The sequence below is a fragment of the Sinocyclocheilus grahami genome, unplaced genomic scaffold (assembly GCF_001515645.1).
Source record: "Sinocyclocheilus grahami isolate Dianchi unplaced genomic scaffold, SAMN03320097.WGS_v1.1 scaffold2255.1, whole genome shotgun sequence".
Classification (NCBI taxonomy): domain Eukaryota; kingdom Metazoa; phylum Chordata; class Actinopteri; order Cypriniformes; family Cyprinidae; genus Sinocyclocheilus; species Sinocyclocheilus grahami.
The window spans coordinates 19,668-31,248 of record NW_015507434.1 but is presented as its reverse complement, the minus strand read 5'-3'; the positions used below and the strand labels follow the sequence as shown (position 1 = coordinate 31,248).

The window sequence follows — 11,581 nt, the reverse complement described above, 5'->3', positions numbered from 1 at the left end:
TTGAGCTGGACAGAAAAAATGGCCTGTTTATCACACAACACACACACACACACACACATGTCTGGTCAGCTATCCTTGTGGGGACTCTCCATAGGCGTAATGTTTTTTCTACTGTACAGACCGTATATTCTATTGCCCTACACCCACCCTACACCTAAACCTACCCCTCACAGGAAACTTTCTGCATTTTTAGATTTTCAAAAAACTTTCTGTATGATTTATAAGCTTTTGTACTCGTGGGGACCACAATTTAGGTCGTGCTGTCTATTTCTTCTGATCATCCTTGAGATGGTTCTACACCTTCATTTGAGTCTAGCTGTGTTTGATTATACTGATTGGACTTGATTTGGAAAGCCACACACCTGTCTATATAAGACCTTACATCTCACAGTGCATGTCAGAGCAAATGAGAATCATGAGGTCAAAGGAACTGCCTGAAGAGCTCAGAGACAGAATTGTGGCAAGGCACAGATCTGGCCAAGGTTACAAAAAAATTTCTGCTGCACTTAAGGTTCCCAAGAGCACAGTGGCCTCCATTCCTTAAATGGAAGACGTTTGGGATGACCAGAACCCTTCCTAGAGCTGGCTGTCCGGCCAAACTGAGCTATCGGGGGCGAAGAGCCTTGGTGAGAGAGGTAAAGAAGAACCCAAAGATCAGTGTGGCTGAGCTCCAGAGATGCAGTCGGGAGATGGGAGAAAGTTGTAGAAAGTCAACCATCACTGCAGCCCTCCACCAGTCGGGGCTTTATGGCAGAGTGGCCCGACGGAAGCCTCTCCTCCGTGCAAGACACATGAAAGCCCGCATGGAGTTGTGAGATGGTGAGAAATAAGATTCTCTGGTCTGATGAGGCCAAGATAGAACTTTTTGGCCTTAATTCTAAGCGGTATGTGTGGAGAAAACCAGGCACTGCTCATCACCTGTCCAATACAGTCCCAACAGTGAAGCATGGTGGTGGCAGCATCATGCTGTGGGGGTGTTTTTCAGCTGCAGGGACAGGACGACTGGTTGCAATTGAGGGAAAGATGAATGCGGCCAAGTACAGGGTTATCCTGGACGAAAACTTTCTCCAGAGTGCTCAGGACCTCAGACTGGGCTGAAGGTTTACCTTCCAACAAGACAATGACCCTAAGCACACAGCTAAAATAATGAAGGAGTGGCTTCACAACAACTCTGTGACTGTTCTTGAATGGCCCAGCCAGAGCCCTGACTTAAACTCAATTGAGCATCTCTGGAGAGACCTAAAAATGGCTGTCCACCAATGTTTACCATCCAACCTGACAGAACTGGAGAGGCTCTGCAAGGAGGAATGGCAGAGGATTCCCAAATCCAGGTGTGAAAAACTTGTTGCCTCTTTCCCAAAAAGACTCATGGCTGTATTCGATCAAAAGGGTGCTTCTACTAAATACTGAGCAAAGGGTCTGAATATTTAGGACCATGTGATATTTCAGTTTTTCTTTTTTAATAAATCTGCAAAAATGTCAACAATTCTGTGTTTTTCTGTCAATATGGGGTGCTGTGTGTACATTAATGAGGAAAAAAAATTAACTTAAATGATTTTAGTAAATGGCTGCAATATAACAAAGAGTGAAAAATTTAAGGGGTATATATAGTTGGTCCCCCCCAGTGTTCAACACATGGTCATGGCCTTGGTTTGATCTGCCTATAAAAGTAACAGTCAAATCACATTGTTAATGCACCTCAATGAATCACTTCCAGTACGTTGAAAGTGAATGAGCAACTCTAAGTCTTTATTGTCTTCTGCTCACAATGTTCATCTTCTGTCTGTCTGTGTTCAGTCTTGTTTGTATCGCTGTGGGTTTCCTGAATAAAGCTGTTTAATCTTCACAATCAAACTAAACTGAGATGCTTAACATTCACCAGTTTTCTGTGGCTTTGAGCTGGACGGAAAAAATGGCCTGTTTATCACACAACACACACATGTCTGGTCAGCTATCCTTGTGGGGACTCTCCATAGGCGTAATGTTTTTTCTACTGTACAGACCGTATATTCTATTGCCCTACACCCACCCTACACCTAAACCTACCCCTCACAGGAAACTTTCTGCATTTTTAGATTTTCAAAAAACTTTCTGTATGATTTATAAGCTTTTGTACTCGTGGGGACCACAATTTAGGTCCCCACCGTGACACGAGTCCCCATGAGTCTGTGTGTAGTCAGGTTTAAGTCCCCACCAGGATATACAAACCTGTACACACACACACACACACACACACTCACACACACACACACACACACACACAAAAACACCTCCAGTGTTGATTCGAATCTTTGTGACAAAAACAGTCTCAGATTAAAATTTTTATTTTAAAGTCTTTGAATATCACAACAACAAATCATATAGTAGAGGAGGACTGACTACATGAAAGGTATACACAGTTTTTACATCAGAAAAATTAACTAGAAACAAACAGAACAAGAATGAACTGCAAACAACATCAGCAAAATTATTGATCATCAAGTTTTCATTGTGCTAAAATAACGACGTTAATGATCTTTCTCATAAGTACTCTGCAGCTAATATCTCTTGCATGCACAAATCTAAATCAGGTCAAAGATAAGAATCAATATTCAGATAGATGAGAAAGAGAAAACAGTAAAACAGATTCTTAAGCTTCATGTGTTTCATCATAAACGTTGCTTAAATTTGTATCTGTTTAAGAGCTGCTAATAAAGTGTCTTTAATAAATATATGTGTCAAAAGCTGCATTTAAATATGTCTCTCTGTATTTGGCAGAGGTGTAGTTAAGACCAAGACCAAGACCAATCAAGAACAGACCTCCAAGACCAAAGCCAAGACCAATCTAGACCAGGTCTATAAGACCAAGACCAAAGCCGAGACCAATCTAGGCCAGACCTATATGACCAAAGCCAAGACCAATCTAGACCAGGCCTATAAGATCTAGACCAGGCCTATACGACCAAGGCCAAAGCCAAGACCAATCTAGACCAGACCTATGAGACCAGGACCAAAACCAAGACCAATCTAGACCAGGCCTATAAGATCAAGACCAATCTAGACCAGGCCTATAAGACCAAGACCAATCTAGAACAGGTATATACGACCAAGACCAAAGCCAAGACCAATCTAGACGAGACCTATAAGACCAAGACCAAAGCAAAGACCAATCTAGACCAGGTATATAAGACCAAGACCAATCTAGACCAGGCCTATAAGACCAAGACCAAAGCCAAGACCAATCTACACCAGACCTATAAGACCAAGACAAAAGCCAAGACCAATCTAGACCAGGTGTACAATACCAAGACCAAAGCCAAGACCAATCTAGACCAGACCTATAAGACCAAGACCAAAGCCAAGACCAATCTAGACCAGACCTATAAGACCAAGACCAAAGCCAAGACCAATCTAGACCAGGTCTATAAGACCAAGACCAATCTAGACCAGGCCTATAATACCAAGACCAAAGCCAAGACCAATCTAGACCAGGCCTATGAGACTAAGACCAAAGTCAAGACCAATCTAGACCAGGACTATAAGACCAAGACCAAAGCCAAGACTCTGGTCTTGTCTATGACATTTGGAGTGGAAACTTTACAGAATATTCTAGACGTGTCAGTCATTTCCTTTTTTTTTTACTTTACACACAGCTGATATTTTAAACATGCAAAATAAATATGATCAGGCATGGAAACTTTAAAAGTGTCTCATGATTCATACACTGAAGTTTTATTGATCAGGGTTGTTCAGTTCAGTTTAATACTAAATTATGATTTATAAAGAGATCTTTATGGGGCAGTCATGGCCTAATGGATAGATAGTCGTAGAGAGTTTGTAACCTGAAGGTCGCGGGTTCGAGTCTCAGGGCCGGCAGGGATTGTCGGTGGGGGGAGTGAATGACCAGTGCTCTCTTCCACCCTCAATACCACAACTGAGGTGAGACCCTTGAGCAAGGCTCACAACCCCTTGTCACAACCCCTGCCCTCAGGTCTGGTGTTGTGGGTCACAGTGTGTGTGTGTGTGTGTGTGTGTGTGTGTGTGTGTGTTTGTTCACTACTCACTGCTGTGTGTGTGCACATGGATTGGTTAAATGCAGAGCACAAATTCGAAGTATGAGATACCATACTTGGCCACATGTCACATCCTTTCCCTTCCTTTCCCTTCCTTTCCCTTCCTTTCCCTTCCTTTCCTTTCCTCTCCTTTCCTTTCCCATCTTTATCAATGAACTAAATGTAAGCAAATAATGGTGTAATGTGTGACAATCTGTGATCTCTAAGCAAGTTAGTTGAGTCTTGTGTGATAAATAATCGTTGCGTAATCAGAGTGAATCTCCTCATTACTGAATCGGGCTGTAGCGTCACTGAGAGACTCTTCATGCTTCTGGAAACTGACAGCAGCGTACAGGAGCTCATCAGAGGGGATTGTGGGTAATTCATCATGATTCTTCATTTGAGCTGATCCAGGATCTGAGAGAGAATCACGTCTGCTGTCTGCACATGATGACTGAATGCAGATAAAATATATTTTAAAATGAGAAAACATCGCATAAGCACGATATAAGTACAAACACGCACAAACTGTAACTCACTATTGTATTTTTCTCTCTCTTTCTCTCATCTGATGTCAAGGTTCTTCCTGATTAACCCCAACACAAAATGAATCAATCAGAAAGACAAAGACAAACTAGATCAAGCGTCAAACTGGAGATGTATAGCAGCATCTGAGACCCACTCATTGACTAAGTGAGATTTACTGAAGCAGTTTAGAGACAGTCAAATAACTAATTATTAATTTGTTTCTACAGATAATAAATGACCAAACCTTGTCTCTTGTGTCTTAATTTGCACACAGTCAGAGTGAATCCACCGATCAGCAGCAGAATCACACACACACTAATAATGATGATCATGGAGAAATCTGGAAATAAAACACACAAACACAGTCCAGAGATGAATGACATAATAGCTACACAATTATTAATATTTATTACTTTTATTTTCAGCTTTTTTCTATAAAAAACATAAATGTCTGTTTTAAGACTTATGGGTAATACATATTCAACAGGATTAAGTAAAAACATTAAACGGATATTAATACCATATTTAGAAAACTCTGCTTGTATTGTTTGTCATTAAGGATCTACATTATTCTTGTGAGGAAAATTTTATTTATTTATTTTATTTTAATGAAGCTTAATTTGTCTGCAGAAACATGCACATATTTCAGTTCCTTGTCACAACCCCTGACCTCAGGACTCTTGTTTTGTGTTTCTGTTTTGTTCCTGTTTCCTGTTTAGCTTGTAGTTGGTTTGTAGTTTTCTTTGTTGATTGGTTTCATTGCTGTTACCAAGTGTTTCATGTTATGCTTATTTGCCCTTCACCCGGTCTGTATTTAAAGCCAGGCATACACTGTGTGATTTCATCAATGTTTTAGTTAAAGACCAACTCTCGCTGTACTAGTACATTGCAAAGCTCAGGATTTATGTCATCATCAAACTGCAACTTGACTGCTTACACTATACGCACAAAATAAACATGTGGGACCCCATTTAGGGCAGTCAGTTCATAGCTCTGCTTCACCTGTGTGATACGAGAAATTAATTCGCCAGTCGGGAGAGGCTAATTACCTCTCGTTACCCCCTGTACACTGCACATAAAAAGATGGACAACAAAGTTTAAATCGTCCGACTCAAAAAAAAAAAAAAAAAAAAAAAAGTCGTATAACTCAAAAACAGCCACAGTGAAAGTCAAACACTCATGCAAGAATTTAAAAAGTAAACATTTAGCGAGAGTGAGTGTTTCCAGCTAAAGATCCAGCATGTTATATACAGTAAAGAATCATAAATATAGTGAGAACAGAGCGATGGTAAATCTGAAAAAAAACTCTGTTTGTAGTCAACATTTCAAACTGAAAGACTACAAAACAAACAAAAAAACTGATTCTGTCAATTCCACCGAATCAAAACGGTGTCCCATACAGGTAAGATAGCTGTTGCCATAGTGTTCCATTTTTACCATAATGCGGTCACAATTTCCAGTGATAAAACATCTCAGGTTATGCATGTAACCATGGTTCCCCAAGAGGTAACGATATGCTGCCCCCTAGGGGGCTAGGGGGCACATTGGGAAATGCAGCCTGCATGACCGGTGTCTGAAGCACATGTGAAACAACGCCAATCTATTGGCCCACCTGGCCCATGACGTCATAGGCGAGATGCCCAGAAGTATAAAAGGGCACCTGCTGAATACGTCATCCACTTTAGCTGTCTGAAGGAGACGTAGACAGGCAGGCCGAATGTATGGCAAGGGGGCACAGTGTCTCGTTCCCTCTCGGGGAACCATGGTTACATGCGTAACCTGCAACATTCCCCTTCTAAGGAACTCAACACTGTGCACCTGGTGGGAGAGCACCAATGAAGTGACAGACATAAACAAAACCTTTCCTCAGAAAGAGGCCATGCCACTGACGCAACGGGCCACTCACGCAACTTGGCAGAAACGGGGGAACCTGAATAGATCAAGGGGAACATCCAATCCAAGTTAAGAGCACAGCTATCCTCAGATAGCTATGCTTTGCGAGCAGAACTAGCCTGGATACACAAGACCACTGAGGAGGCCAACTGGAAAGCCTCTATAGAAGCATCTATAAGAGATGCTACTTAAATCCCAGGTAAAGAGGGTAGCTGCTGAGCTCCTCAGATAGCTACAGTATGTCCCTAAGGTCTTATGAAGGCTTGTGGACCTGAATAACATAGCCAAGATAGTCTTCCTACGGAGCTGCCCACTACTGTCTACTTACTACCCTAGCAATGGAGATAGCACTGTCTAGGCAAGGGCTCAAAGAGATCATTACTTAAAGACCCTAAAAAGGGGAGCAGTCACTGAGCTAGCACACAGATATCCTCAGATAGCTATGTACCTAGGAAGGGCTACCACAACGGGGGACCGACTGAAACCACCAGACCACAAAGAGTGGACTGTCTACTTACAACCCAAAGAGGGGAGGCAACACTGTCTAGGTAAGGGCTCAAAAGACCGCTACTTAAAAACCCTAAGCAGGGGAGCAATCACTGAGATAGCACAAAGCTACCCTCAGATAGCTAGGCTCTAGGAAAAGGAACCACTCCATGAAAGACTCACCGCAATTGCAGTAGAGCACAGCTAGCCACAGGTAGCTGTATTCAAGTAAGCCCATCCTGCCAAAACAATGGCTGGAATATAACCAACTTCAGAAGGCTATATTAAGGAGGTCCCCAATCCGTGTCAGTCCCACAGTAGGCTAACAAAGGACCGTGCTATTGACTAGAAAATCTCACAAGAGGGTGATCCAGACCATCAGTAAATGGTTCGCTAAAGAGCGAACACAAACATCATAGTCCGAGATCAAGCCTGATGTAAGCAGTAGCCATAGCACTAGAGGGCTGGACACAGCTTTCCTGGAATAGCAGTTCTCTCAGATAAGGTTGAAGATTGCCCAGGCCACGGAAGTGCGCCATCTATTTAAAACCCCAAAGGGGAGACAGCACAGTCCAGGCAAGGGGCTCACAGAGACCACAATCTAAAAACACAGCTATCCTCGAATAGCAGATTCCTAAATAAAGGCTTCAGCACTTACTCAAGAACTTGTGCCCAGGGGAACCCGACCTAGTTATTAGAATCTAGGCTAGAATATAGCTGAACCTCAGACCGCCAAATTTCAGAGCAAAAAGATATTCCCCATAATATAGGTCCGCCCATGATCTCGCAGGATCAGCGCTGAAACGAGTCTGTGCTCACACTTCATCATCATAACAACCCAACAATATATGTGGCATCTGACAACCCATATAGAGAGCATGTGCGGATGCCGCAGATCAAAACGATGAACGCGAGGTGAGATAAACTGTGCCGTGGCAACGGCAAAACCGGGCCGCAAGACTTAAACGCTCTGTTCCGTATCCCTTGGGAATAGGAACAAATGCGAGTGGAGCCTAGACATCGTGACTCATCACAATGAGCAAGTAACTCTGAACGCGCATGCTTTTTGCTGAGACAAACGCAAAAGCAGAAAATGCCCTCGAGTGTTAGAATCCAAACATGGAGGCACACATTCTCTAAAGCGCTGCTCGACTCGAGCACTATCCGCGGGATCCGATAACCCATAAAGGGCATCTCAACCCTGTGAATCCCGCAATCCGAGTCTTCGCCGTGCCTCGGCAACAACGGGACCCGAACCGCGAGATGCAACCACTTGTCACTCATCTCTCGAGAAGAGGGACAAATGCGAATGGAGCTTCTTATTGGATAACACACACAATGAGTGCGTTCAGAGCCCCCGAGCACTGAACGTGCAAGCTCCTCACCAAAAACAGATGACAGATAGATTGTGCACATCCTCAAGTGCCAGAAACCTCTGGAACGGAGGCACACACTCTCCACACCGCTCACCTGCCCTGGTCTATCACATGCACTTCAAACAGACGGCTCCTGAATACAGCAAAGTGTGGATGACGTATTCAGCAGGTGGCCTTTTATACTTCCGGGAATCCCGGGACATCATGGGACAGGTGGGCCAATAGATTGGCGTTGTTTCACACATGCTTCAGACACCGGTCATGCAGGCTGCCTAAGGGGCGCAGTGTTGAGTTCCCTAGAAGGGGAACTACTTTTACAATAAACATTTTGTTAATAATCCTCTGTCGATCCAAATGTCTGTGGGCATGGATACAAAAATGCCAAAATCTAATCTGTATGCCGAAGTATAATCTGTTCACAAAAGCCCCGGAGCTTTGACTTTTGCTTACAAATAAAACAAAACATTTTTTGGCCCATGAAACACAGAGAACAAGTGAATATTGTTCATTTAGATATGCAACCGACATTATAACAATAAAAAGTGGTTTGAAAATCAGTGAAATTACACTTAAAATCATCTGAATGGACTCACTGATGAGGTTGAGCTGAATTTTAGTGTTCAGGGAGATGAAAGTCAGATATGTGTCTCTGGTTTCTGCTCCACACCAGTAAACTCCAGCATCTCTCACACTCACATTACTGATGCTCACTCTAACAACTCTCTCTTCATTTCTCTCAGATGAAGGATTCATTTCTGTCACTTTAGATGAGCTGATGGTTTGGCAGATGTGATCATCAAGCTCTTTGCATAAATGAACTTTATGTTTCTTTGGGACCTGACAGGTGATGTTGACATCTCCACCAAGATACACAGATTCAGTCACAAACGTTGCATCTGTAAACCGAGAGAAATTGCATAAAAATCGAAAGAAAAACTCACACACACACACACACGCACAACACACACACACACACACACACACACAGATTCTTCCTCTCTGAAGATTTATCTGATTCTTTACAGATGTATTTTGCTTTGGTTTTGTATTGAGGATGTTCACACTTGATCATCAGTCTGAGGAGCCGATCACTTTATAAACATTCAACTTATCTGTCAAACACAAATATCTGACTGAATCACATTTATCAAATTTGACATCTCACAAATACTACAAGCAAATACTATTTTCTAGAAGACATTGATAGTTTCTATTACTCACTCATAATATGTAGATGGACAGTATTAATAATTGTGTAAGTATACAAGTCTCCACCGATCCAAACTCCACATAAATAAACTCCTCCATCATCTGGTGTCACAGCAGTGATTCTCACACTGAAGATGTGTTTATGTCTGTCATCAGAAATACTGAATCTTTCTTTCTTCTTCCATCTGCTGTAAATCATCTCAATTGAGTCTTCTCCTTCTTTGAATATGATCTTGGGATCATTAATATGATTCTGTGAATATTCACAGCTGAAATTGGCAGTTTCTCCAATATTCACCCTCACTCTCTTTGACACTTTACAACATGAACCTGTCATTCACAAAATAGTGAAATATGTTTAACATATGCTTTCATCAGTAGTTATACTAAATAGAGAAAAAATGTTCTACAATAGGCTCGTTTCCATTACCCTTCAAATTGGGCAAATTGAAATTGCGAACTGAAAATACGCCTAATGGAAACGCATAAATTTTGCAAAAACTCCCATATATCGCAAAAAAGTTTTTACGCTCGCATGAGGTGGCACTCAGTGCTTGTGTTTATATTTTTATACAGTCTATGGTTTATTCCAGCCTTGCCACGCACGTTTCTGAAGCGGCTCTCTTTGCTGCTTCTGTAAAGATACACTCAAAAGCCTCCTTTGAATAAATATAGCCAAAATCCCACCAAAATCCGTTGCCATGACTTATTGCGAGAGGCAAAAGGTTACGTTTTAGTCGCATAACATTGGTTAATGGAAACGCCGTCATTTCGCAATACTTTTTTATCGACATTTATAAAATATCGCCAAAGTTTTGCGCAAATCTGTAATGGAAACGCGCCTAATGACTGACCTTCTTCCACATTCAAAGTCATATCGATGGACCACTGGCCATCAACCCTAATCCGGTATCTTCCAGCATCTTGTGTGTTCAGTTCTCTGATGTAGATCATGAGCTTTCCCTCATTGTTTCGGTAAAGTGTGAATCGTCCTTCTTTAATCCATTTATGCTTTGTATCATTTATTATTGTTCTCCACTCAGGTAATTTGGCCATATATTTGGCAGAGTCACGGAACCAAAGTTTCCCAGAATCAACAAGAAGACTTCCTCCAGAATATCCCGTGATGCTAAAGCATCTCACTGCAGCTGTTAATCAGATTGATACTGTGATCAGAAAGCTGATGAACAGAAACAGCATCATTACTGCAGTGATGAAAGAGAAAAGCTCTCACCTGAGATCAGGTAGAAAGTGAGGAAGATGAGGAGGATCTTCATTGTGAGTTGAGTTCAGTCTTCTTTATGCTGAATGATCTCTGTGTGAATCTCTCTGTCTCTACATCTGTCTGCTTTAGTTACTTCCTCTTTATTCAGCTCTTTATCAGTAATGAGCAGCTTTACTGTATCCTCCCACCATCACCACTGACTGAACATCACATTAATCACACTGAAAGAGCGCCACCTAGTGCAGTTACACCATCTGATACTCGGAGCTCAAACAGGTTTTATGTTCTCGATAATAAGGAGAAATTACCCTCAAGTGAATTGATCTGCATCATTTAAATCTTCTACTAGAGGGCGACAATATAATGTACATGAGGTGAACATGAGATACAATGAACAAAAGGCATTACATATATACATTCTCATATTAACATTAGCTGCCAGATGGAGAGAGAAAATGAAGAAAGTAGGAACAAAAAGAAAGAAAATTACACACATTTTCAGTGCAGCTAGACTGGGCAACGCTGGTAAAATGATGCTACCCTCTCGTGACGTTATGCTCTGCTCACATGCTCTGATAATAATAGCTTTGCAGGAGTATTTGCATAATTAAACAAACAAACAAACAAACAAAATCTGTTAAATCTGATTCTGTTGCATAGAACTGAATAAAAATAATATATTTATATTTAATATTAATATATTTTCTGTCCAATTTTTTGTTTTACTTTCAATAAAAGTGTGGTTACTTTATTGCACTGTATTTTTTATTTATTTAGTATAATTAAATTATTGAGTCAAATTAAAAAGCCTTACAAAATTATTTTATATTATT

General features: G+C 41.4%; 1 protein-coding gene across 1 annotated transcript; it reads right to left on the bottom strand.

The window, feature by feature from the left end:
* Nucleotides 1-4,263: 4,263 nt before the first annotated feature.
* Nucleotides 4,264-10,875, bottom strand: LOC107574512 (uncharacterized). Its single transcript, XM_016260968.1, has 5 exons — nt 10,730-10,875; nt 10,378-10,652; nt 9,536-9,853; nt 4,804-4,899; nt 4,264-4,436 (listed from the first exon to the last, which is right to left on the bottom strand). Exons 1-5 carry the CDS (start codon nt 10,798-10,800, stop codon nt 4,264-4,266), a joined length of 933 nt encoding a protein of 310 aa, XP_016116454.1. The 5' UTR covers nt 10,801-10,875.
* Nucleotides 10,876-11,581: the final 706 nt, after the last annotated feature.

What these genes read in the sequence shown, in the direction of transcription:
- LOC107574512 (XM_016260968.1), bottom strand. Translation starts at nt 10,800, where the DNA reads ATGAAGATCCTCCTCATCTTCCTCACTTTCTACCTGATCTCAGGTGAG. An exon ending in TTTTCTCTTTCATCACTGCA is followed by an intron (nt 10,653 to 10,729) that starts GTAATGATGCTG and finishes GAGATGCTTTAG; the next exon opens with CATCACGGGATATTCTGGAG. An exon ending in GACTTTGAATGTGGAAGAAG is followed by an intron (nt 9,854 to 10,377) that starts GTCAGTCATTAG and finishes TGTGAATGACAG; the next exon opens with GTTCATGTTGTAAAGTGTCA.